Source organism: Indicator indicator, chromosome Z, assembly GCF_027791375.1.
Source record: "Indicator indicator isolate 239-I01 chromosome Z, UM_Iind_1.1, whole genome shotgun sequence".
Taxonomy (NCBI): domain Eukaryota; kingdom Metazoa; phylum Chordata; class Aves; order Piciformes; family Indicatoridae; genus Indicator; species Indicator indicator.
The window spans coordinates 6,964,889-6,992,631 of NC_072053.1; the positions used below are offsets into that span (position 1 = coordinate 6,964,889).

Below are 27,743 nucleotides of genomic sequence, written 5' to 3' on the forward strand. Positions count from 1 at the left end.
TGGCAGTGTCCTTTTCCTGGCCACAGAGACCTGAAACATTTTCTGCTGATAGTACTCCCAGCTCTGCAGCAACACGGGACATTCACCGGAGCATGTTTTGTGTTGTTTTTCCCCAAAACTGGTGTTTTGATTGTGGTTACTGTGAACCACTGAATATGTTTCAAAAGGCTAAAAAGAAGCAGTGGGACTGTTAGCATCTACTATTTTTTCTTTCTAACCAAGCTGCTCACCACACGGAATAGCGGTGAGCAGAGAGAAGATCTTACTCAGGGTGGCAGTATGTCCTAAAGCAGTTAGGTTAGCTGGAGCCTGGTCTCCATTACCTGGAACCTGAAAGCTGCACAAGACTAGGACAGGCTGTACTCCACAGGTTTGTGTTACATGAAAAACATCATCAAACTGATTTGCCTGCTGATTCTTGGCCAGCTTGCTGCAGCAAAAGGCCACAGGCCAGAAATGGTGCCTGAGAGAAACAGCTGAGAAGTGATTTGGTCAGTTCTTCAGAATTGATATAGTGTGAGAGTTTGGGATGATATGCTGAGGAAGTTTGTGTGCAGACCAGTCCTGGACAGACAAGAGACACCAATGGGTTCCTGATGGCAGGTCAAGTGGTGGGCTTCAGAGACTAAAGGCATGTGCAGCTGCCTACTCCAGTTAAGTGCAGAACTCACCATGATATCCAATGGCTGGTAAAAAAAGTCAATGAGGACTTCACAGCACCTGAGCCTCAGGCTGGCAGATTTTGACTGCCTGGACAGTCACTGAGGAGAAGTATGTCTATCAGTGAAAACAGAGTGCTTGCAGGAGATTTTGTAAGTGTAGCTGTGCAAAGACAGGATAGAATTAGAGATCTCTGCTTTTCACATCACTGAGGTAGTACTTTTCTTACCACCAGCCATGAAAGAAAGGGAAGCAGTACCCACTGAGGAGTGGTTGTGTGGGGTGCACCCTAGTAAAACTGCACAAAGACACCAGATATCAGGTAGTGTTTTATTACACAATCTATCTATACAGAGATATACAGAAGGCCATCCTGTCAGAATGGCAGTCACATTTACTATCAGTTGCCACCACCAGCAGCAAGATCACTTTCTGCCAAACTGGGGCAATGGTGGTGGCACTTTGATGTCTTGACCTCTTTCTAGTTTCTTCTCGCAGTCAACTAGGAAATTGACCCCATCAATGACAATCTGGACTAGCTCCACCTATAGCAAGGAGAAGAAATATTAGTAATAGAAGCTTTAATAGAGGAAGGGAAAATTGGCTTGTGCTGCAGTGACAACAGACAAAGCTATAATTAAGGAGGCTCATGGCATAGGGACCACACAGCCTGTGGCACAGGGAGTACAAGTCATGCTGGTCCAGTGGAAAGCCATAGCAGTTCTGTTCTCCTTTTTGCCCTGAGTTTGGACCACCACCAACAGTAATTTTCAAATAGGCCCCTAAAGTTATTTCCACTAAACTCTACTCCTATTTGCATTCCTATAGGAACAAAGCAAATAAACAAATGTTCTTGTATAAAATTTTTAGGCATGAGTGAAGAAATCTTTTTCACATGTGTCCACTGTGATACTCCCCAGATGTTTGCTGAGAATTTGTTTGCCAGGAGTGCCTGTCCGTTGTGTTCCCCACATTCAGTGAGAATGAGGAAACCAAAACAGCAGTGTTCCGAGTGCTCAGCCTCACCAGACAATTCCTGCTGAAGCAGCCATTGCTGTGTCTTCCCAGTCTCTGATCCTGTACCACCTCTGTGCTTCCAGGAGCACAGGGGCAGATGGGAACTGGGACAGTGGTGAAAGGAGAGGACAGAGGCTGGTTGCCTTGGTTCACACTGGCCCTGAATGCTTCTAGAGGCGTGGGCTAAGAGGCCTTCACTTGGCTAAGACTGGGAGGATGGCAAGACTTACCAGTTTAGCCATTAGATTGCCTGAGAAAGCTTGTCAAAACAGACTTGTACTTCTTCACAGGCATAGCTCTGGACCATGTGTTCCTCTACAGTTGACCATGAACCCTGCTGTGTGGAAAGATGTCCAGCTCATTCTGCCAAGCATGCTGGCTTTGCTGAGGCAGTTTTGCCCAGTCTAGGACCCACATCTCTGAAGCAAAGGCACTCTAAACTCATGCTGGCTTTATATCATCCATTGCTCTTTTGTTTCCAGCTCTTGATTTACACTGCCAGAGGTGGGATTAGCTCCAGGTCCAGAGCAGCACCAAAATTTTCAATTCTGTATGGCAAGGGGTAGTGGGACAGGTGAGAAGTACGAGGTGCTTTGTCCCCAGCAGACTTTTTCATAGCTGGTGACATGTGAGGACCACAGGCCCTGAGCTATTGTTAGCTAGCTAGCCACAGTGCTTATTTTTTTTAATCTCCATTAAATGGTTCATTAGCAACCTTGTTCGAACCTACTGCAAAGACTAACTTCCATTGTCTCTTTATTGTGACAGTGCTGATTTTCAAGGGATTTGTTTTTACTATAAAGCATTTCAGTGGCTTAGCAGTTTATTTTATTGTCTTTTACAGACCAGCTGTGCTGGGAAATCAGAGGTCTAAATTTGCAGCCTCCAGGAGGAAAGGTATTTCATACTAAGTTTGCATTGACCAGTAACTGAAACAAAGCGAAAATACGAACAGTTTTATCTTGCACCTTTGGGAACATAATTCAGTTCTGCAAACACATTTACCACAAAATGGAATTTATTTTACCATGTACTGAAAAAAAGGTCTGTCTTAAAATAAAACATTTCTATCCCCCTGAGTTTGTCTTGTCTTATTTAGATTTAAAAATCTTCAAGGTATGGGTTGTATTTTATCTATTGGGTTAATCCTTTGAATCCTTACTGTACCAGGCATCACTGACTTCAGTGGAAGACTTCTTTTAAAAATTTGGAGGCTTAGGCTATCTGTCATTAGAACTTGTATTAATTAATCATGCATGTCATCCTTTTGTATTATTAGTCTTTCATATTATTAGTGTTTGTACAAAATACACATGATGATGTTTCAGGTATTAATAAATGTTTTTGTCACACACTGTTTTTGCAAAAAATACAGCTTAATAGATTTCCACTGTTATTCATTTCAGTCTAGTTCCAAAGGAATATAGATGCCTAAATCAAATTTCAGTATGTCCAAATACATCTTGGCTGTGAGGACATTCAAGGGCATGTCTGAATAAGAAAGCACAGAAGACCTGGCTTGGCTCTGTCCGAGTGATTTCTGAGACACTCAAGGTGAGCAAGAAAAGGAAGTTAGCTGGTTGGCTGTGGATCAGTTTGAATCCAGTTGTAACCCAGATGCCTTGCCCTAAGCATCAGGCTGAACTGAGGTGTTGGTCTGCAACACCAGGACCAAACTACATCCATGTCTAAGCTGCCTCAGCCTTTAAGTGCTGTGCTGTTCTGGACAAACACACCTTGGCAGCTTGCTTTTCTTTGCAATCAACTTGCAGCAAAGCCCCCAAGGTAATTAAAACTTTGCTGCTGAGCAAGTAGGCAGCCCTTCAGATCCTGGCATGTACAAGCAGGTTGGCATCTGATCCCAAATCATGTATGGCATTGCTAGTGGACAAAAAAAGTCCTTAGGAGACATCAGTCCCACGAGGGCCTGCCAATTGACCATACCTGGGAGTTTACAGTGCTCACCTAGGGAATGAAGGACATTTTTGACAGAAGGTTAGAGCCTCTATTTCCTTTCTACTAGTAAAGTGCTCAAACCACTGGATTTACAGGCTCTTGCAAGGTAAATATTTGTCTCTATTGTTCTTGTTGTGTCCAAACACGAACTTTGCCCTAGTGTCAGTAAGGAAAGGGAAACTAGTTGTGCCACAGGACTTATAGCCTCTGACATGGAGTAAAGGTTTGACTCAGGCAGAGCTAGTGAAAGGAGGCTGCAGCTCTTTGACATGACAGTTTCTTCCCATCCTCCAGTAGATTTGCTCTCATGAGATGTTCTGCTTTATAAGGTACTGAAATATTAAACTCGAATGAGGTCTGGGACTTGAGAGTCCCAGGAGAGCAGCAGCACTACTAGGCTGTAGGGTCATTTCCACCTGGCCCAACAAATATTTATTGAAACTGAAAGAGTTTCTAAACAAATGTGTGAGATGAACTCATCTCATCATAGCCTACAGCCCTTCAGGGAGGGCTCAGGGCTGGCAATTAAATCTTTGCCCTGATTTAAACCTAGCTCTCTGGCATCCTCTGCACATCACTACACAGAATGTGTGAATATGTCACCAGCTACTCTTCCTCCCCATTATTTTGAAGTGAAAGGACTAGCCTTATCCTGCTGTTTAACTGTTGAGGAAGTGCATGAGTCTGAATACTAAAGGAACACAATACCTTAAACCAGTCTCAGTGCCTGATTCCCTACCTGGATTAGGAATCAATCCCTGCTTCTTTCCCCAGTACTTTGCAGCAGGTACAGCAGGTACCACTCAATGTGTAGTAGCTAGCTCAGTGCACAACGCATGACATATAAATATGTCTTGTCTCATGTTGCAGCATTGCCAGAGACCACGGGACACCAGTCTCATAGGTGGGCAGTCCAGCAGGCAGGCAGCTCTAAATTTGTCCTGTGATGCTGAAAAGCATTTTCCTGAGGGATGCCTGTTAGAAAAGGCAAACCTTTCCAGGACCAGCATGCTCTCAACAGAGTGCAAGCATGTCCAATTTGTAGAACTTGTTCAAGGCTAGTTGAGCATTGCCATACAAAGATATTTGTCAATCACGTCATATTTTTTCTTTGAGTAAGAATTTCCATTGGGCTGGATTCATCAGGAGTAATAACTGCCATGGATCCACTGAGGTCAGCAGAGGGAAACTGACTCATATCAACCGAGATCTGAGCTGAAAAGCAACAGGAGTGGGGGGGGAAAGAAGAGGTTACCTCTGACCGACCCATGCGGTCCAGGTTGGAGATATCATAGACATCTGCCACAGCTGCTGTGTCCACTCCGCCAGTGCCACGCTTCTGCAGACGCAGGTTCTCCAGGATTTTTGGAAACCTGGGATCCTATCAGAAGAAACTGTTTTGAGCTTATTGCCTTTTACCCTGCATATTGTGCTGTTATACATGGCTTAAAGCATCTCCCAAAAGACAGGCAGAGATGGATAGTTTCCTCAGTCCTTGGATTACAGCCTCTCTTGGCAGCTGTCTGCTAAGTAGATTAATTTCCATAACAAATACAATAATTTATGGAATGAAAGTGTGCTCAATTAGTTATGCATTATCCCTGGGACCTTGTTAGACGTCATGCTAATGTGCAGTTGCTGTAAGACGTCGTTTTTCATTTGTGCCTTTGTAAATCAGAAGAGGTGACTTATGTCACTGGCCTTTTACATGACTTGTGTACCTTGCTAAGCTTGGGCAGCTTAACGTGGACTCCAGCGCGTAAGCCAGTTCCCAGGTTGGAAGGACAGGTCAGAACATACCCAAGACGCTCATTCCACATGAACTCCCAGCCCCGTTCCTTGATTAATCTTTCCACCTATGATAACAAAAAAACCCAAAAACCCCAGATCAGCAAAAAGAAAATGGCAGTGTACAAATGTCTTATATTAAGAGGCAGTCCAATGAAGAATGGTAAGGATGATTGCTGGGCTTGAACATCTCTCCTATGAAGAAAGATTGAGAAAACTGGCGATGTTTAGTCTTGGGAAGACAAGGCTGAGAGTGGATCTTATCAATCTCTATAAATATCTGAAGGGTGGGTGTCAAGATGAAGGTACCAGTCTCTTTTCAGTGGTGCCCAGTGGTAGGACAAGGCACAACAGGTACAAGCTAGAACACATGAGGTTCCACCTCAGCATGAGGAGACACTTCTTTATGGTGAGGGTGATGGACCACTAGAACAGGCTGTGCAGAGAGATTGTGGAGCCTCCTTCTCTGGAGACGTTTAAAACCCTCCTGGATGCATTCCTGTGCAGCCTTCCCTAGGTTGTTTTGCTTTGACAGAGGGATTGGACTCAATGATCTGTGGAGGTCCCTTCCAACCCCTAACATTCTGTGATTCACTAACACCAGTGGAACTGCATAAATTTACAGCCATATTCAGATATGTGGATCCCCAATGCACATTACTAGGATTTCTTAATCATTTTCTCACAAGCACTAGCTCTTCTCACTTTATCACAAACCACTCTTCTTCACTTTGTCACAAAGCTCCCTATCACCATGGCCTAAGCCCCTGGAGCCATATCTTCATGTAAGCATTACGGCTTTTGCCATGCATTTCTAACCTTGGTATTTTTTTAGCAACACATAAGCTCAGAAGAATCCAATGCTATGAAGCCAACAAAATGACTTGAAGCTGAGTTTTGTGTAATTTTCAAGGTGATACTGTGGGTGGTGGGGGAGGAAGACATCTGACTTCTAAAAATGCCTGGTATCAACAGCCACACTTCCATTATAAGGTGACAACATAGCTTGTATATAATGCTTTTCCTTAGTAGATCTCTGACTGAATTTGAAAAGTGACTGAAATAATTATCCCCAGAAAAATCACAAAGGTCTGTTAACCTTTGAATAGGCTGCTACTGTGTTCATTCGTTTACACCTCATGGACTTCTGCAATCTAAATACAATTTCAGCTGAGTTCTCTTCTCCTCCAAGGGAGACTCAGATACATAAACCAGCTCATACTCACAAGACCTCTGCAAATATATAGAATACTTCTGCAGAAGGATAAAGAATGAGGGACTCACCTAACATCATTTCTATATTGTGTAAGGACACCAGAACTGATAGTGGAATACTGGACCTCTTTTCCTGCCTCAAACACTTTTTGCCCACATGCAAAGCTGGGAACAGCAATGCAAGACATGTCACCAAGACCACCACTCTGTACACTGCTCAGTCTCACTGGTCCCAGTTCATCACCCCAATACCAAAGAAACATGCATCAGGCACTTTCATTTTTCCATGTTCTCAAACACATGGCATACTGTGACTTCCCTGCAGATGCTCTGAACTTCCTCTGCTTCCACAATCAAGGTACTGTCTATAATTGTCCTTGCTTTCTTTGGCTGAGGGTTGTGAAGAGATACGGAAGTGCTGCAGAGCTGTATCAACTCTACATCTGCCTGGGACTTTTTGAGACAGGACTGTCTCCAGAAATCCAGAGGACCTCTTTTGCCAAGGTGAGAGAAGTAAAACAAATTGCCCAAGGCTAGATCTAGTGCTATGTTTGCCTTTCCATAGCAAGGCAGAAAAGCAGCATGATGGAGACAAGTGCTGTTCCTTCATCCAAAATGCTGTTTGGATGAAGTGACTGCTAAAGAGCTGGATGGGGAGAAATAATTATTTTATGCTGCAAGAATATTCTTGCAGTCTGGCAAAGAATTTCAAGCCAGTTTCGGTCCTACATGGTTTAACCTCAAGGATTTCACTTATTATGGTAAGTCGACCAAGAATAATGTGGACAAGAGTCATGGCAAATAGTGTTTGGTCACATCATCTGTCCCATTGCACCTTGCTATATTGCCTGTGGGGCACAGTAAAGTCCTCTTCCTCTTCTAAAGCAACTTTTTCTGTGCCAGAGCAGTGCAGAGGGCTGCACTGGTCTGGAGCCAACTTGCAGCTATACCTGGTTTGCCTAGATAAAATTCTTTTAACCAAGATGTCATTGCATGAAGATTTTTTGTGTGTTCTTAGATGTTTGTGAATAGCTAGAGCAGAATAAAATCCCAGGGTTCTGGATAACAGTTCTTGGCATTTTTATCACAAAACTCCTTATCTCCCTAGAAGTGGGAGTGAGCCTAGGGTTCCTAAGCTCCCATCCCAGCTTCAGGGATGAGAACCGGGAAACCGGGCCAGATAAATTCTTCATTCATGCAAATCCAGCAATCCAAATAAAATGCTTGAGTTATGAATTCCAACAGGCACAATATGGGAAGGGAAAAAAAAAAAAGGAAATATTTCTTTAGCCAATTTGTGCTTAAGACTTTAATGGAAAAGCTACAAGGACGTTTTATTTTCTTTTCCCTACAACTCAGCTAACAGTTTGCCCATGTTTACTTCTTTAACTGCATTAGTGTGGGTTGCTATGTGTACTGGTGTTACCTCACTTTGTTGCTCCCGGAGATGTCAGATCAGTATGAACCACAGTAAGCAGTGCTGACAACAGCCCAACAATAAACAAACAGGCATAATGAACTCATCAAGACACTACCTCTTTCAAACCACGGCAAAATCTTTCAAACACCCGTTTCATGTTGCCACCCTTCTCCATGGAGATGACCCTGGTGTGATCCTCTTCATTAATCCAAATGAGAAATGTCTTGTCATGGTTATGCCTAGTTGAGAGTAAGAAAAGAATATCTTTAAAAAGACAGGTCCTGAAAAATAATTCACAGTATCCTTACTTTAATCACAGTCATTCAGGCCTGTGGGAGGTTAGGTGTGGCACAATAACATTGCTCTGCAGAGTCAAAGATCTGAGATGCTTCCACATTTGTGTATCCTATGCCAACAGCATCACAGGGGGTTTGCAGGCAGAGTAAGAAGGGCATTTTTATGATCACATCATTCTGCTATGGTGTTGAGCAAGGAAAAAGGTGTTGGGAGGTACAACAAAGGGAGAAGCCAAGCTCTGCATTCCCTGTCACTGGGAACAGTTTTTATTGTTCTAAGAATAGGGAAAAAGCTCTAATGTTTACATGCTGCTGGGGGGCAAGCATTGTGTCTTTATGTCTCCCCTAAATCAAATCCCAGTGTCCTCTGTATCTCTTGGTGGCACTGGATTGCCACATCAGTCAAGTCAGTCAAGTTACATGTCTGAGGACAGCAGCTGCACATTGCTTCCAGACAGTACATTAACAATGCTGCCCTGTCAGTCAAGATAAAAATGCTTGGAGATACCCACTCTTGCTTCAAACAGATCAGTTGTGGCTAGGCTTATTAAGTGCTGGGTCAAATTTGAGGTCACTTTTCCTGTCTTTTTCTCCACTTTCTCTGTATTCTGCTACAGTCTTTCTACATCATGTAGAATCATATAGAATGTGACCAGACTGATTCATACAAATAGTGTAATATTTCCAGGTTTGAAACACATGGAAACTGAATGTTTAAGTTCACTGACAAGCCTGACTTTCAGCTAGTCTCTTACTGTATCTCTTTTTTTTTTTTTTTTTTGGCATTTGGAATTTGCCAGTGCAATGCTGAGTAGGCATAAACATCGTATGCCCTCACATTATGGTCACCTGTGGTCTGGTTACTTCTTCAGTCACAGACAAATGTTCAGGGGAGGCTTTTCCAAACAGTTTGATGTTAGCTGGACTGACCTCCACCTTTAAATAACTGGGTCCTCAGTACTTTAAGGAGCATAGAGGAAGGCCACACTGAGTGCATTTAAATTGTGTCATTGCTGCCAGTAAGCTCTGTTGGGAGTAGCCCTGCAGCCCAGAACAAGGACAAGGTAGCAGTCATTATAAGCAACATAACTTCTAGAATTTGTACTTTATTTTTGCTTCTTGCAAGAGAAAGGCGGGTTTTCCACACACAGCTTACTGAAATTATACTGTTTTTTTCCAGTCTGCCTGACATTTCATATGGAACACAAGCCAAAGAACGACGCTCTTTTATTCAGGGAATCCCTGGCTAGTAATTTTATTGTTGGCACTTGTTTGTTTTTAGTGACAATGGAAGGGATGCCTCAGATTCATCCATTTCCTCTACCTCAGATTTAGATGGGGACCAGGGATCTAAACTGAAGGTTGCTGAAATAAAAGATTCTTCACAGATTTCCAGCAGGTCATCAGATTTCACAGGTGATCAGGTTTTACAGCACTCACTCCCTGACAGAAATCAGGTTTAGCTCATCACAGAAATACTGGCTGTGCTTCTGAACACGAGCCCGTACCGTCAGGCACTGCTCGGGGAGTGGTTTGGTTTCTTTTTTTTCCACATGAAGTCCCCTCCTCTTTGAAAATCCTTAACCTGCCTAGGACAAGGACATAGGCTGAGTGGTTCCTCAGAATCCTTTTTAGCCTGAATTTTCAGAATTAAAGCATCTGGTAATGCCTAGAAGTGTAGCAGAATGGATGCAGATGCTGTGCACTGCATAGCTGCCTCCTCCCCCTGCTAGTGGGTGTATGCACTGATCACAGAACTATTACCCTTTTTCTCTCCACAGAAAATATGACATTTGAGCACAAAATATGTCAAATGTGTTGTGAAAGTAGAATCAGGCATAGAACAAAACAGAGAATTCAACTTTTGTATCTTCTTTTTGTTCAGCTCGTTTGGAAAGAAAGGGTCACTTTCAGCTCTGGGAATTAAATTTAACATTCTAGCTCCTGACAGGAGGGGCACAGGGATTTGCAATGTGGTGTCCTGCAGTTGTGTGGTTGGTTGCTCCTAGCTGTCAGCATGGCTGCAGTCTGGTATTAGAGCTGCTTTTGTAAACTCAGCTCTGCCAACTACATGGTGATTCATGGGCTCTTTCCCAAATAATTTTTTTATCTAGAAATAGAAAAAAATGGAGAAAAAAAACCCAAAGAGTCAATCTGTGTTGCTGTGTTGTGTGGATGGTACTAGTGATAGCTTCATGAATATAAAGATCTTACGGTGTTCATTACTGGAAATTGTTTGTTTTATTAAATTAAGCAAAAAAAATGTTTCTGAAAAGCAAAGTGAACATGCTGTGAGTATGGACAGAGTGGCTGCAAGGTTAGATCAGGCAAGGAGATTGGTAACATAATCTTTGAAACACAATTCAAGCTTCTGCATGTCACATAACATACCAAATTCCTCTGGCATCTGGCCAGTCACGTGCCATCCCTGCACATGTTAGCAAAGGGGACACTGGCTTATCAAAGAGAAAATGATCCTGGACACCAAAATGGGGCCAAAGGAAGAGAGAAAGAGAAAACAAAGCAAAATTCAAGTTTATTCAAGGAAGCAATATAATGTCCTTTAATACATTTTATGTGAAGGCAATCAATGTATAAATAAATAATGTAGTACAGCTTGTGCATCTAGATCCTTATTCTAAAAAGCATTTTAGCTAGGTGATTTTCTTGACTTTTGCATATTCTCACAGGCAGTGGCAATGTGACCATATTTTGCCATTTTTTCAAATGTAGGGACAATTGGGAAGTGAGGGCCTAATATTACGCACATGCCCCAAAAGGTTTCTGGCATACAGACATATTTCAAGGTAGGAGAAGGCAGCAGGTTCTTAAAGATTGAAAAAAAGGAGAAAAAAAGAGGTGCTAGTTCTGGGAAGATATTTCTCCACTACAGAGATTTAGCAATTTATTCTGAGCATGAAGTCAAGGTAGGAATTAAAGCTTGACCTTTTGGAAACACAGACTTGTTCTGTTCCTTAACGGAGATGCTATTTCTGATCTAATAAATGAGTAAGTGTAGCACTTGCTGTGTGACCAACGTGCCACATTCCAGATAATTTAATTTTTTTTTTCCTAATGGAGCTATTGTTTTTCCCAAAGCAAATAATTTTATTTTCATGTGTGGGCTGGAAAAAATATTAGTTCTTAATTCCTCAGACACTGCTTTATCAACTGTTGTATGGGGATCTGGGGTGGGGTATTAGGAGTTTTTTTAATGTCTAGGGCTTAATGAAGGGAGGATATTCAGAATAACTGTGACATGGTAGACAAGTTGATACGCTTTATTTCATGTTCTCCTTGGTGGAGAATTTTGGGGTTTTGTCTTTGGGTAGCCTGTGATGGGCATAGTGGAGCCAGAACCCTAACTATGCAGGAAGAAAAGGTATAGAGTTCTTTTTGCTCATCACAGAGATACAAATTTCTTTCCTCAGCTTGCTCCTCTCAACACTTCTGCTTGAAAGAAAAATGCCTCTTTTTGCAAGAAAACAGCTGAGCACTATTAGCAAACCTTATGTGCATATGGCCCAAATCTGCATAGTACCAAATGCCTTCTGTGCTGAATGCCATTTAAGTATCACTGATTTGATCTTACTGTGATTAAATGGTGCTTATTAAAGGCTGGTGGAAACCCTGATGCCATAGAGATTCAAGGTTCTAAAGGAGGAGGTAAGCAATGATTTGAATTGAAGATGGAATGTGAAGTTACAACATTCGGTGCCCTGCTTTCTATAAATATGCTTTACCATTAGGGAAAGAAAAAAGGCAGCCCCCCACCACCACCTCAAGACCCTCAGGCAAAATGCTGAATCAGTGAAGCTTATTCCACTTCCACAGGATTTAGCCTTAAACCATGAAGGAATTGTATTCGTCACACACCTATTTTGATCTTTGGATTCTGAGGAACTTTCTCCTGATGAAAAAGGCAACAAAATAAAATCTGATGACAATAGGTCATCAACATCTTGTCAATAAATGTATTACCAAGGACATTAAATTAAAAAAGTTACTGACCTTACATAAATTCTTAACTTGTGGTTAATTCAGATTGTGACACCTAGTTCCAGGGTTATAAATAATTATGTTACTTCATCTCCTCCCTTTTGGTTGATGTTAGGGATTAATGTGCCATGAACATAGGTAACGGAGTACAGCCATTCCTTTGTATATTTAAAATGCACATTTAAGGTTTGTTTGACATGTCATGTGCTGTGATAAAATTCATGATGAAAATCCTTATGATTCCATCTGTGTGACAATAAAAACCCTTCTTATGGGCCTAATCCTTCAAGTCCTTAAACACAACAAGACTAGGAAAAAGTCATTTGGGTGCAGTTGGCTACAGTAATTTTTTTGGAAATCAGAATTAGTGAAGATTCGACATAAAGAAATTACAGCCAAACCCCTTCACCCCAACAGTCTATGCAGATAATGCATAATGCTAATTTCAATGCAATATTTTCTAGTTAGAATGCTCATTAATATAGAAAATATCAATCTCTTCTCAAGAAAATGACCAAGGGAAAGTCAAGAATTTACTTTAGTATTTGCCCAGAGAGATGGCAGCAGCCGTGTTGATTTGACACAGAACTTGCTGTCTGGACTGTAACTGCCCATTTTGGACCTGCACAGTTGTGTACTGAGTCAAATACAGATACTGGATGATTTGCCATTACATAAACAATATATACAAGCCATTACCTACTGGGTTAGCACTGTGATTATCCTCCTTAGCTACACAGGAAAGCAGGTACCCTAAGTAAAGACGAAGACTAAGATAAATGAGAGTAAATGAAGATCATGCCAGCACTGGAGCTACACTTACATCAATAAGCTGCTGCTGCTCCCTCTCGGTCATAGTGGTTAAGCTGTAGTATTTTCCAGAGAGCTCTCCTTTCAGCCCAGAAAGTGCGTTGACCACAACGTTCTCCACCTCTCTCCGCTCTGCCCTGGTGCAGGCAGGAGGAAGGCTGAGGCCCCGGATACTGCGGCCAGTGCGCACCCGGGATGAGAGGACATAGCGCTCATCAAACTGACCATGGGTGATCTGAGGGAAGAATGATTTATCAGTTCACACACATCCCCCCATCTTGTAGTCCTCCATTAAAAAACCCAAATCCCATTGTCCAAAAAGAGGGGCATCTCTCTACCCAGGCATGAGTAGGTGATGATAAGCAACTCAGGATACCAGGAGTGACTCAGGGTCTCAGATATCAGAAGGCATCTTTTTATGAACGTGTTTCTTTGCAGGATGTCTATCTTTGCAGGGCAGCTGGAGAATCAGGCCCAGACAGCCTGACTGGCCCCTTGACCAACCTGGTCTCCTTCTGTGATTGGGAGAACCACCTAGTGAATGAAGGCAGGCCTGTGGATGTTATCTACCTGGACTTCTGTGAAGCCTTTGACAGCGTCCTCCAGGAGAAGCTGGTGACTTATGTCTTAGATAGCTGTAATCTTCACTGGGTAAAGAACTGGCTGGATGGGAGTGGTTGTGAACAGAGTTAAATTCAGTTTATGTCAGGTCACAAGCAGTGTTCCCCGGAGCTCCGTGCCAGGACCAGGTTTTTTTTAATATCTTTATCAATGATTTGGATGAGGGGATTGAGAGCTCCTTCAGTAAGTTTGCAGATGACACCAAATTAAGTGGGAATATTGATGTGCACAAAGGTAGGAAGGCTCTGCAGAGAGATCTGGACAGGCTGCACTGATATTTCAGTTTATGAGGTTTGATAATGCCCAGTGCCAGGTTCCTGCACTCAGGTCACAACAAACCCAGGCAATGATGCAGGCAGGCTTGAGGCAGAGTGAGTGGAAAGCTGCCCAGCAGAGAAGATCCTGAGTGTGCTGGCTGACAGCTCTCTGAACAAGAGCCAGCAGTGTGCTCATGCAGCCAAGAAGGCCAACACCATAGTGGGCTGTATCAGGAACAGTGTGGGCAGCAGGAGCAGGGAGGTGACCCTGCCCCTGCACCCAGCACTGGCAAGACCACACCTTGAATACTGTGCACAGTTTTGGGCTCCTCACTACAAGAAGGACAAGTTCTGGAAAGTGTCTAGAGAGACAATCAATGAAGCTGGTGAAGAGTCTGGAGAACAAGAATTATGAAAAGTGGCTGAGGGAGCTGGGATTATGTTTAGTGTAGCAATGAGAAGGCTGAGTGAAGACCTCATTGCCCTCTACAACTGCCTTAGAGGAGGTTGCAGTGAGGCCAGTACTCATCTCTTCTCCCAAGTAACAAGCAATAGGATGAGAGGAAATGCTATCAAGTTGTGCCAGGGAAAGTTCAGATTAGATAATAGGAAAAAATTCTTTACTGAAAGAGAGGTCAGACATTGGAACAGGCTGCTCAGGGAGGTGGTGGAGTCATCCCTGGAGGTGTTCAGAAAACATGTAGTCATGGGATTTCAGGACATGGTTTAGTGGGCATGGCAGTGCTGGGTTGATGGTTGCACTTAATGATCTTAGAGATCAATCTTAATGATTCTATGGCTCAATGACTAAATTAATGTGGCAGACTAACCAGCTAGTCCTTTGGGGTCCCAAAATAGGAAGGAATTTGTGTGGCTTTCAGAAACCAGATATGGGCAGGGGCAAGGGACCAGGTTAAGGAAGACCCTTTGGAGGACAAAAGACTAACCAGAGTTACTATACTCTATACTATACTGTGTATTTGAACTGTTTTAAGCAGTAGATAAGGCTTGATCACATGTATGTGGGCATATTGAAGTCAACCTCTTCTTTTATTCAAACACTTAGGTGATTGTCTGTAAGCTCATAGAAGACCCACAGCACCAAGTGGGACTGCACTGCAAATGCTTACCACAGTTGGGACAGGTGCCCCTGCTAGGAGCAAGGTAAAGATGCAGCTGTCTTGCTGATAGGGCCATGAGTGACATCCCAATTTCCTTAACTCTAAAATTAGTGTTCCTGGTGTTGGATCAGGAAAAAGAAAAGTACTATTGTATACAATATCATCACTGTAAGAAGCAGCCCTAAGCCTTTATTGTCTCACTACTTTATTTCAATCCTACCTTGGATGCATCCAGGTCCGTGTGATGCTTCATTGTCCGTGGATCATAGCCATTATGTCTTGCTTTAATGACAGGGTCAAAAATTTCAGCAAAGACCTACGGAGTCAAGAGAATCTAGAAAGAGTCTGCAGCGTCATAGGAACACTTCAGTGCACCAGCTTCAGCCACAGGAGACGTCCCATGGCACAGGCTCCTGGGTGACAGATATAAAGGGGGCTTTTGCAAATGCACACAGGGTTAAATATGAAAGGTGGGGGTGCTTCTGACCTAGACAGTGCTCTGTAGCAGTTGCTTGTCATCACAACAGAAAGAAGCTGTAATTGCATTTTACTCAAGTTATAAGCTTACTCTAGTTAACACAGACAGGGTACTTGATATGGTGACAGCCAGACTGAGTTTCAGGATATATTACCAACCAGAACACACAGAGTCCCCTGGCAGCTTGCTTCTTGGTTTTAGGGTATCCCTGTGTCTTCACTGTCATGGGATACTAGTCCTTGTTAGAGCCACTTGGCTCAGGTGTGTCAACACCAATCACAACCACACCTTCATGGAGATGAGGAGCAGTGGCAGTGGTACACCTAAACGAATAAACTGAACCACAGGAGTTGATAGTCCAGAATGCCAGATGTCCCAGTCCATCCTCAGCAGCCCAGTGTTTGGGATGCTGTTAGGAGACTGTGTAATAATAGGTACCATTGTAGGGAGACTGAAGGAAGCAGAACACAGAGGTCAATAAAAATAATTATTTTCTTCTCTTTTTCTCTTCTCCTTTTTCCATGGTTAATAAACCTGTCCCCCTAATGCTGTCTGTCCAGCTTTCATCAAAATCCAAAAGCTGTGCTTTAATGATTTCTGGCACTTCCCAGAAGGCATTTTTGTTTCACATCTGTCTCTGCTGTTCTGTAATGTAATTTCCACATTACCTTTATTTTGTGTCTCTCAGGGTTGCATAGTTTTGCCATAAACTAAGATTAGTTGTAGGAAGGAGGACAGCTGCTGGAGGCAGGTAGCAGCTATTCCCAAGTAGGTACATTTTATTAACTTGAATGGCAGCAGAGAGAGGGCTCCTGTGGTAACGCCTCATGTTCATGGATTTCCTAACATAGAAAAGTAGGGAAAATATCATCTTTATTCACATGCCCTGCCCCATATGTACTCTCTGGGATGCAATTTATCCTAGGAGGACAAACCTTCCTGGAAACCTGTCTTTATCTAATATCCTATCATGAATGATACCATGAAAACTAAGCCAAATACAACTATATTGTGGAAATGTCCTACCTCATAGGATTCTTCATCGCCTGCCACCATGCCTACAGTTTTAATGAAAGGGTGGCCAGGATTGTCAACCCCGGTTTGGATGCACTGATCCAGGGTGTAGCCATTGGGAGTCATCTTGTCCCTCAGCCGGGAGTAAATGGCTGGTGTGAGGCACTCAGCCATGCAGTTGTTGTGCTTGCGGAGATCAGGGTAGTCCGCACTGAAGAGAAGAAGAACACCGAGCAATTACCACGTCACCTTCACAAACTTTGCTAGTTTATGAAGCTATTAAAGAGGTCGTAAGATACAGAACTCACAGCATGGTTAAAAGTGTACTTATTTCTTGTTTTATATATGGCATTGAATTTCAGAAAGGAAGGAAGATTCAGAACACTGAAAGTGCCCCTCATTGCATGGGTGTTGATATGGGCCACCACATCAATAGACAGTTGCAGCTTTCTGCTACTCGAGGCCATCAGAAAATGAATCCAGATCACCTCTGAAAGTGCACTAAGCCTGATTAGATCTCTGCTGAGACACCCATATTCAGAAATAAAAATCACTCTGGCATTATTCTGTTTTAGTAGGAAGAGAGTTAAGCTTAGCTGAAGAAGTTTTCTGTGATTTGAAGCCTAGGTGCTCTCACAGCTTTATGAACACCAGTGGGACTGTCTGGTGTATGTCAGCTGGGAAGCTCCTTCTTCTACAATATCTGGGTTTATTTTAATGGCACTATTATTTACAGAAAGCTGCATGGTGTACTAAGCCAGGGAAAGAAAAGATGCTGTGTTTTAGCAAGGCATTTTTGCAACTGAGTCAGACCATATCTAACCTTGTAACTGGTAACTGATTTGCTAAAGAACAGCTCTGTTATTTCTGTAAGAATGTACTTTAGCTAGGACAGTATTCCTTACTTAAAAAACCCAAAGGTTCTGGCAGAGCTTGATGTGAATTGTCTTTCACAGGTATGGCCAGCAAAGTCAACCTACAGAGAAGGTCTATAATTAGTTTCTAATCATCAGCCAGCCAGTTTGTAACAGAATTAGGAATATTTCAAGTGCAGGAGTTATATGAGAGATTTCTTTACTACTTGCATAATGAAAATGTTTTCACATTTCCTAATGGTGGAGTCTGTACAATCAGCCAGTTCAATACAGAAGTACAAAGCATTTGGTAGCTGATGAGTTAGGTAAGGACTACGTGCTCAGCCTAAAATTTTGAACATGCCTAGGCTTGTCATTCAGCAATGGGCGGTTTTTGAGTGTTGATACTATCTCACATCCCTGCTTTTTGATCTTGAAGGCCATTGTTTGTGCTACCAAAAACTGGGGTTAGTAGTAAAGGGTGCTGGTTTTCAGCTCTCACAGCCCATGGGCAGATACAGACAGCATGGCTACATGAGGACTGCAGCTTTGGTAGGGATCGTCTTCCTCCAAAAAGTTAAACATTGCTTAGGGTTTACGACCTAGCCCCAAGTTCTTACCTTGGAGGGAAGAGTTTCCTTTTCTCATGAACAGCAGCATTCACATTTTGCTGGTTGAAGAGGTACCCAGTGGTTAGCACCCCTGTGCCTGCAGCTGCAAAGAGTGCAGTGGTTGCACGGCCAGCCAGGAGACGAGAGAAGGTGCTAGCCATTCCTCCCGGAGCACACAATGCCTGGAAGAGAAGACAGGTCACTGTCAACTCAGAAGCCTTCGAGCTTCTGAGTAAAGTAAAACCTCACTTTAAATGGTAGCCCTGGAAGAGAATACATTTATTTTTATTGTTAATTTGCACTTATATAGTGTGTTCAGAAAAATGGTTAGTATTTACACATATTATTTCTATACTTTTTTCTCCCCCTATTTAATTTTAAGATGATCTTATCTGGAAGAGAGATCTCTAAGTCTTGCAGAGAAAATGGCATGATCTGTGAAATTCTGAAGAAGAGAAGGCACATTTTTTTCTTTCAAGAATCAGAATCTGCTGATCTGATTCTGCTGGTGACTGTGAATTCCTCAGGGAGGTGTAACTCCTATTTAAATAAAGGACACAATTTCCAATTTGTGTCACTGACAGAAGCTTATTATTAATGCTGAACTCTGTTAAATCACCTTTGGGAAACAAGTATGGAAAATATATATATGAAAATGTGTTCTTTTCCCAGGGATAGGCTTCTTCAGTTCTTTTCTTTTTTTTTTTCCTAGAGTTTCAAAAGATATAATTGTTTGTACACTCTCCTCACCATTCTTTCAGAGGTTAAATGAAACACCTCAAAGTAGTTGATTTTATTTTCAGTGAACAAAGTTTTCTAATTCCCAAGATTTTTCATGGGTTAGCTAGCCCCAAATCCTGTACTTTTTCTCCCTTTCCACTCGTCTCTAAAGAAAAATGCAATGTTGCTTCTATTCCTTCTACCTTGGTAAGGAAGATCTCATCTGCTTGTATGGTTTTCTGTTCTAAACTAGTAACTTTGTCCTTTAGTCACATGTGTGGGATGAGAAACAAAGATGTGTTTCAAGTTTGAGAGTTATTTGTTTCACGTCCTGTGTCTTCTTTAAGCCATTTTATACCCGCATTTTGTTATTCTGTCTTCTCTGTGGTTTTTAAATACAGTATACATTTATCTAACCTTCCTTCCAGAGAAAGGTGCTCACTGATTGACAAAAATGTCACCATTTTTTTCACTGAAGGAATTTTCCTAAAACAGAAATGGGGAGGGACCACACAGAGAGAGCAATTTTCCCCCCTCTCCATTAGGAATACATTGTGTCTTCCTCAGCTAATCCGAATTCTAAATATATTAGTTGCACAATACAGGAGCATAATGAAATATGTGCTAACACTGGGCTGGGGACAGGAGGCAGATTGCTGACTGTAGCTTTGTCTTATCTCTGGCAGCAGCCCCCCTATGAGTTTGTGTAGGTGAGAGTTGCAGGACTGGCTTTCATGACTGATACAGGATTTCGCCCTCGCAAAATGCAGAATGTTTGACTGAAGATCAAAATCAAATATGAGATTTGTGATACAAGTTTTTATGCTGCTTTCTTGTCTGTGTGTTTAGCAGATGGTTTCTTGTGCCTTTTCACAGGATGACATCCTTACCCTACACTCTGGAAATATTTGCTTATGACTAATCTGTACAGAACTGTATTGTTGTAACTGAGTGTCTGAGAAATAATACATGTATTTTCACAGCAGCTCTCTGTATTTATAGTTCTGTTTCACAGATGCCATCTTTACTGCAAGGAATTGGCTGGCAGTCAAAATCCTGTCCTGAAAACTAGCAGCTGTATCAAAAATCCTGTTGCAGATGGTGACATTATGACTTCAATAACCCCAGGCACTCATCAGCATCTCCACTAGCCTGGATTATTTGGGATTTTTTTAATCCTGTCACACTTTAAGGGACCAGTCTGGTCCATCCATCAGATTAAATTAGTGGAATCATGTGCGATATGTGTTCAGAAAGAAGTGTGAGGCAAAACAGTATAATTATAGTGCTTTAGAAATAACTAGAGCTGTGCATCTATTGACTGCAGTGTGTACCACAGCCTAACAGGTAAAGCTAACAGCCTTAGACAGGTCATGATATTTAGCCAAGTCACATATCTGCTGGCATGGCTGCACTGTGTTTGCTGTTTTCACATAAGCTCCATTCCTTGTACTAATGCAATGTGATGGGAAAGTCCCATCCTATGTAACAGCAGCTATTGGCTGGCTGCATGTCTTTCTACTTCCAAGACTTTTCCAATGATCAACCACGCGCAATGGATAGAAGCAAAATCCCAGCCAGAGAATTCCTCTCCAGACCAGCATGATATTGTGATCTAGGACTGGAAGGTATGCACAGTGTGCTCTTCATTAGTCACTTGGCATACATTTCTTCTGGAGAAGCTGGGAAGTACATGGGGTCTCTGTGAAGTTGAAGGATTCAAGAAGCTTCTCTGATTTCTTTGGGAGACAAACTGTGCTTGCTGAAGCTGTTAAAAGGTAAAGGTGCTGCTGATTCAGTGCTTCTCATATTCGTCACTTTGCCTTTGCAACAGCTATTGGATAAGAGAGCACCTGATCCCGAGAGCACCCAAGCAGAGCAAACCTTCTGCTCAATGTGGCCTGCAAACAATACCCTGGGTGACTGCAGGTGGCTTGACATCCTTGACTTTCAGGCTGAACTACACTTGTGTGTCTGAAGCACAGAGTTGTAACAAAAATCGAGGCCGCTTAAAGAGAAATAAACCACTTGAGAAAAAAAATAAAAAGAGATGGATGAACCTGGAGAGAAGGGAAAAGACATTTTGAAAAGACAATGACTCTACCTTGGTAACTCAAACAGTGAAGGCATTGTGCCATGTCTGATCTGGTAAATACAGGGATGTTATACCTTACTACTTCTGATAAATGAGTATGAGTACTCCCTCCTCACTCTTATTTATGCCTGTCCTTGACTGGATGTGCATGCCAAGCTTTAATCCCTAAAGCAGACCCTCTCAGCATGGACAGTTTCATTGTCCCCTCCTCCCTTGGTGAGGCAGCATCTCTGCCAGGGTATGAGACAATAAATGGGTCTCTAGATTTGGGAAAGAATGACTGGTTTTTAGACACCTGATCAAAGGCAGATTTTATGCTCATAAAATTGCTTTCCTTTTCAAGTTTTAGCAGAACCCTGTAATACAAGCGTTTTTCTCGTTGGTGATGTTATCTTCTATTGTGGTTGCATGCACTGTCCTCCAGAACATTCTTACATTATTGGATCACAGAACAGAAAAGTTTGCCTTGGCCTGAGGCGGCTTCTACTTTACCTGACAGATGCTTCTTTAGCAGCTCTTAAGAGCCTCCAACACTGGAGATGCCACAGCCTGCACAGGTTGTCTACCTAAGAAAAGGTAATCAGGGTAAGACAAGCACTTTTTCCTTTAAAAAAATAAAATAATGTTTAACTACACATCTCTTCTTACAACTGAAGCCCAGCACTCCTCATTCTAACATTTCTTCCCCAAACTTTGCAGTTCTGTAAGCAGAAGTTCAGTTTCTGTCTTTACCGGTAAGTGCCTCAGCTTTTTAAACCCAGTCATTCCTGCAGAAAAGGTGACTCTGCTGAGAAGGTGACCTGACAAGCATCAATCATAGCATCACGCAGCTGCTGCCTGCAGGAACTGGGAGACGACAGCGGGCATGATCTTCTGCTCCTTAGGTAGGACCTTCTGACTGCAGCGTGGCATTGCCATCGCAGGGACCATCATTTGTGACTGTCAAATGCAAAGTGTCTAGAGGAACATGAAAGTTAGAATTTCTTGTGAGAAGAAAAACATCATGTGGACTGCTGTGGAAAGGGGAGTGTAATCTTTTTTTTTATCAACATGGTGTAAATCCTAATTCAGTAAACATCTTTTGCCACAAGGGTGGGCTATAGTTCTGAATATAAATGCATATAATACTGTGGCACAAACTGAGCCCATGTCATGCCTGCACAGGTAGTCCAGTCAAAAGTATACAGCATATAATATAATCAAAATAGCAGAAATAAACTTGCACCAAAACCTGGCGTACAAATTTAATAAAGTTTTTACACAATAAGAGTGTGTAATGACTAAGACATTTTATTTGACAAGAAACAAGTCTGTTTTGTTTTTTCTCCCCCATTCCTTAAATTATCATGATTTTTAAGCAATGCATTGCTTCAAAACATTTCAAAAGATCAGTTTTGAAAGAGTTTGAATATAGTGGTCTCAAACTTACAAATAAATCATCAATCAATCTCATCAAAGCTATTTGTCAGATCTGACCTCAAACGATTAACAGATTCAGCTGTATTTTTTCCCACAGAAAATGTCAACCTGCCCTAACATCAAGTTTGCACCATCACCACCTCAGTGGATTCAGAGAAAAGTAATTATCCCAGCCAAAGGTGTTGTTAAAGGCTTAAGGTTTTTCTAAGAACACTTTACCAGAAATACCATGCTGTGATTCAGGTTTCACTGCAGTCTATCATTAGGCCTCCACTGCAAGGATTTCACTTTTATCAGAAAAATTTAAGCACTGCACAGCCTCAAAAATTGAAGGTGCATGCTTTTCTTTCACAGGAGTTTCCTAAGAGTCTTCCCTTGTGCTCATCACGATAGAAAACCCATTTTCTTCTGGATGCCTATAGTGTTAACATAGTGTTAACATAGCTGAGAAAGGGAAATAACAGTTTTTCAAGATCAAAAGAGCTTTTTTGAAGGCCCTGTTCAGGGTTGCTTGAAGAAAAGCACCTACATAAGGAGAGCATCTGTCTTCAAAACTATTGAGAAAGACTGTGGTCTGCAGAAGATAAATCAACGTGAGTTTAAAAATCCCAAAACAACGAACTTATCATTTTTCAGACCTTTGTTTGATTGTCTTCAGTTTGAATTGCTGGCCTTTGTTATTACTTTTATCACGTTTTTGAAATTTCTGCTCATTGTTTGTTCCACATATGGCTACTTATTAACTTTTAATGTCTCTCCATAATCTTTTTTATCATATATTTAAATTTATGAATCAGTCTTCAGCTCTTCCCTGAACTCCCCATTTTGGTTCATTCTTAACTTCCTGATGCTGGAAATGTCCTGTCAGTACAGTAGTTGTTGCATCATGCCTCCAAAATAAAAGCAGCAGAGCATTTCTGCATCTATTTAATAGCTTTTGCATTTGGAATTGGTATCAGCACCATGGGACCACAGCAGGTCACTAGAAAGTGCACACTGTGGTCATTGTCTGCCAAGTGCTGGACCCTGAACTGTGAGCAGAGAGTGATGGTTGTAGTCCTCAGCATGGCCTGGGGAGCTTCTTGAGCAGAGCAGCCAGGGAACTGTATCTGATGTAGACACAGATATGCTTCTGAGTAAGATTATGTGGTGGAGTTATCTGCAGTAGCATGAACCTGGTTTACTTAAGGCCCATCACCATTTTTAAACTATTATTTTCTCTTTCCCTATAAGACAAAATGCTTCCTAATAAGCACAGAAGTTTTCTCCTGTATAGTGGGCTTCTGATAAAAAATTCTTGAATGGTTCAGTGCACCGCAAGCTAAATTTGGACTTATTTAGGTAGCACATAAGACAGAATTAGCAGCATCTAAGCCTGAACTGCTTTTTAGTTCTGTGAACTTCTGTTCTTTACTCATCCACATGAGGTCTAGTTTCTATGATATGGTGCACAACAACTTCTTTGAGGTCTAAAGCTTAATAATTTTATTTTAAAGATACGTAGAATTCATGGCTTGAGGCTTCAAACATGTCACTCCTGATTGTAAGAAGGCTGGTTTTGAAGCTGGTGGAGGGTCTGGAGAACAAGTCTTATGAGGAGTGGCTGAGGCAACTGGGTTTGTTCTGCAGAAGAGGAAGCTGAGAGGAAACCTTGAAAGGAGGTTGTAGTGAGGTGGGGGTTGGTCTCTTCTCCCAAGTAACAAGTGATAGGATGAGGGAAAATGGCCTCAGGTTGCACTAGAGGAGGTTTAGGTTGGACACTAGGAAAAAAATCTTTACTGAAAGAGAGGTCAGGCATTGGAACAGCCTGCCCAGGAGAGTGGTGGAATCAGCATGTCTGGAGGTGTTCAAAAACATGTAGACATGGCACTTGGGAACGTGGTTTAGTGGCCATGATAGTGCTGGGTTGGACTTGATCTTAGGGGTCTTTTCCAACCATAATGATTTTATGATTCTAAAACTCTTAGAATGTGCCAGAAATACAATAAATGGGGCTCATCATATGAGCACTGTGGTGCCTGCCAGTGCCGTAACTGGGAGGGTGCACCTACTTCTGCTGCACATGGCATCTCTGGGGTTTGGCTCACCAGCTCTGTAATGTGAGTGCCAAGGTTTCTGCCTCTTATGCAATGGTCCTGTTGAAGTAATTTATCTCCTGCTTTGCTTTACTGTGGTCAGGGCTGACCTGTCTTGTTGTCACTCATCACTTACAACGTCTGTCTTCCTTTCCTTTGCAGATTGCATGGTCTTCACCCTGCCCACAGCTGGGCATCCTGTAACTGTGGAAGGTGAAGGGTAAGATACACACCTCAGCTGGTGTCCAGCATCAGGTGGATTTTCTATGGGTAATGTGGCAAGGGAGATTTATTTTTTTTTTATTAGTCAAGTGTGCTGAAAAACACTTTGATGGCTCCTGGTATTTGAATCTGACAGCTTTACAAAGTGCTTGGATGTCTTGCCTTGCACATTTTCCACTTATTATGTCATTCTTCTAATGCTTTGGATACTGGCTTTGCCTCATGATAACTAGTTGAGATGTCTTTTTTATGCCTACAGGAATACACATGCCTTTGTCCCAAGGGCAGAGCATGGATAACAGCTCACTGGCTCAGAGAGTGGCATCACTCAACTTAGAATCCTAGAATAGTTTAAATTGGAAAGGACCTTTCAAAGTCATCTAGTGCACCCCCCTGCAGGGACATTTTTAACCTGATCAGGTTGCTCAAAGGGCTGTTTCAGTGTTGTGTCTGCCAATACAGGTTTCTTATAGCAGAGTGAAATCATTCCTGTTCTCTCACCACACTGGCACTAGAAAGGATAAACAAATTGAATCAAATCAGCATTGCCTTTTTCAAATCAGTATTCCCATACGCCATGAGGACTTATGGCCAGTGAATCAGCAAAATGTGTCTAAAAGGTCATGATCTTAGAGGTCATAGCCTTTATCTCTGCTTTCCCTCAAGACATACTCAGGTAGAGGTAATCAGCCTTCAAGACATTAATAAGAGTCTATTCTGGATTTAAAATTTTATTTTAATATATGTATCACCTGCTATGCACAGCAGATGGAGACAAAAGCCAACAGCAAGATCTAGCAGAAGTCACTAGTGCAAATCTGGTGCTGGCTGAGAAACAGCCCAAAGGACTGCAAGTGTCATTTTAAGGTGGAGAATCTTTTGAAACCCAGGATGAAAAAATGTGGAGAGTGTCTATTTCAGGACCTCCAGCCAGTTTTCCCTCTTGTTTACAATACATGTAGATTAAAGCCTCTGTTAAAGGCAGAAGTATTTTGCATAGAAATTACAGCTTTTGTACAGCAGATTCCTCAGCAACACTATAAGGTCCTCTTTACACAGCTCAGAAAAACTCTTGACAGAACAAAAGCCCTCTCTGCCTAGAGGCTGTATAGTATCTCCAGGACATTTGTTTCACATCTGCCACCACATTCACACTGCCTCAGCCGTGTCCTATCACATGGTGATCCTGTGACCTGTGAACAAGTGAAGCTGCTGCATCCCTCTCTGAAACTTCAGAGGAGAGGGAATCATCAGAAATGCACAAAACACCTCCTTACCCTTTAAGGAACTTTCAAATCTGGCTACTACTTTTAATGTTTTAAAATTAATGCTTTTGCTATGGATTCTTTACTTTCTTGAACTTCTTTTTGAAGAGGAAGTTGTCATCTCTGCATTTCTCTTAACGTGTTTGGACACAAGGATTGGTTATCCTGTATTTCGCACAAGGCAGCCCATGTGGTTTTAGCAAAGGGGGGAACGAAGGTACAAGGGTTACAGTGACATTTCTAGAAATAGAACTAGATTAAATACTTGAAGCTTGTCATGGGTGGTATTAATTGACACACCATGTGATTCTGAGTGACATTTTAGAGGAATGGCAGAGTCATAGCTAAAGTTCACACAGGCTCATAATCACAGATCACGTATACACACATCTTAGACTCCTCAGGCGTTTAGCTAACGGAATCACTGCCGGGAGCTGAACTTTCACCTGGTGAAGAGAGAAGGAGGCTGGTCTTTTATATTTGAGAAGTAATTCCTTTGACTCATCCTTAGCTTGAGGTAGCTACAGATGCCAGTGGAAAGTTTTCTCTGCCCATCTATGGAAATTTCTGGCACCTTAGAAACATCTGCACAACGTCACAAGTGACTACATGCATGAGAGACCATTTTTAGATATTCAGAGAACAGTTAGGCTGATCTTGGTTTGCTATATTACTCTAGATAGGTACAGAGAATGAGATAGATGTTAAAACATTAAATATCATAAAGAAATATTGGTTGTTCTTTTAAGTTTGTTATAACTCACCCTTAGCATGATTTGAACCTTTTTGACTAGCCTGTGGTTAAGATAAAGTCTCTGGAGCACAGAAACAATGCTAGTGCAGACAACACTCTAACTCTGCCTTAATCACAGCACGGAATATCTTCACAAAAAAATCAACTAAATTTCAATTTATTTCCCCTTGTAATGCCAGAGGTCAGCGAATGATTATTGAAAGCTAATAACTTAATTAGAAAGAAAAACAAACTATGAAGCTATGAATAGATTCATACGAATATGAAATATAAATCTATGAATAGATTCTTATGATTAAAGTTAACATAAAGAAGACTGCAACTCTTCATAGATCAGACAACTACCCCTTAGTAACAAGATGATTTTTGATTTCTATCAGCTGAAGGTCTGTCAGGTCAGATCTGACCTGGTGAGACTCAGAAGCCCAAATTCCCCCACCAAAGTTCAAGCAAGGTTCAGGGAGTGCTTGCCCATCTGGTTCAACCCAGTACTACTTTACAGTATAGCCCCCTCATCTCCACAGGGCACAGAGCTACAATTAAAATCTAAAAAAACCATGCTGAGAATTGGAGATGTTTTCTCTGAACTTGCTACACATCTACAGTGATTTATTTTTCTCTTAAGCTGTTAGTTAAGGGTTGGCATTTGAAGCAGCTGCACCGCGGGCTTCCTGCACCAGGTAGTTAGGTGGTTCAATAAATTATAACCAAATTACACCACATAGTGTGGTGCTTTGAATTAACTTTTAATAACCCTCATATTTGGAATGCTACCATTTGAGGCTAGGAAAACACAATATAGGCAGTTAAACTGACCTTGAAGATGAAGGTAGAGACCTCCTGCTGCCTGCAGCGTTCCCCAAGTGTAAAGGGAATAACAAGTTGGTGCACAAATAAAAGCCCAGGTAATATGAGAGGGGGGGAAAGGAGGTGAGTGAAACAAAAATAATTGCTGCTCTGGCCAATCCTGTTTCACTGGGCTGTGTGAACGACATTTGCTTACACAAGGGTGCCCTTGAGGATGTAAGCAGGATGTGGCAGTAGAGGCGCACATAGTGCTTGTGTGATAGCAACAT

At 42.0% G+C, this 27,743-nt stretch overlaps 1 protein-coding gene across 2 annotated transcripts; it reads right to left on the reverse strand.

The window, feature by feature from the left end:
- Window positions 1-983: 983 nt before the first annotated feature.
- CKMT2 (creatine kinase, mitochondrial 2) lies at window positions 984-27,521 on the reverse strand. 2 transcript variants are annotated; one of them, XM_054398279.1, is made up of 11 exons: window positions 27,484-27,521; window positions 21,425-21,498; window positions 18,127-18,299; window positions 16,665-16,863; window positions 15,381-15,476; window positions 13,175-13,396; window positions 10,744-10,829; window positions 8,172-8,295; window positions 5,355-5,489; window positions 4,889-5,014; window positions 984-1,205 (listed from the first exon to the last, which is right to left on the reverse strand). In XM_054398279.1, the coding sequence occupies exons 3-11, from the start codon at window positions 18,276-18,278 to the stop codon at window positions 1,086-1,088; spliced, it is 1,260 nt and encodes a 419-aa protein (XP_054254254.1). In that variant the 5' UTR covers window positions 18,279-18,299; window positions 21,425-21,498; window positions 27,484-27,521; the 3' UTR covers window positions 984-1,085. The 2 variants fall into 2 exon arrangements, with proteins under 2 accessions (XP_054254254.1, XP_054254255.1); XM_054398280.1 differs by lacking the exon at window positions 21,425-21,498 and having other exon boundaries at window positions 27,484-27,502.
- Window positions 27,522-27,743: the final 222 nt, after the last annotated feature.

Excerpts from the sequence above, each read along its gene's own strand:
- CKMT2 (XM_054398279.1), bottom strand. The coding sequence starts at position 18,278 with ATGGCTAGCACCTTCTCTCGTCTCCTGGCTGGCCGTGCAACCACTGCA. Across the intron at positions 13,397-15,380 it reads CGGACCTGGATGCATCCAAG|ATCACCCATGGTCAGTTTGA; the intron begins GTAGGATTGAAA and ends TTCTTCCCTCAG. Across the intron at positions 1,206-4,888 it reads ACCGCATGGGTCGGTCAGAG|GTGGAGCTAGTCCAGATTGT; the intron begins GTAACCTCTTCT and ends TCCTTGCTATAG.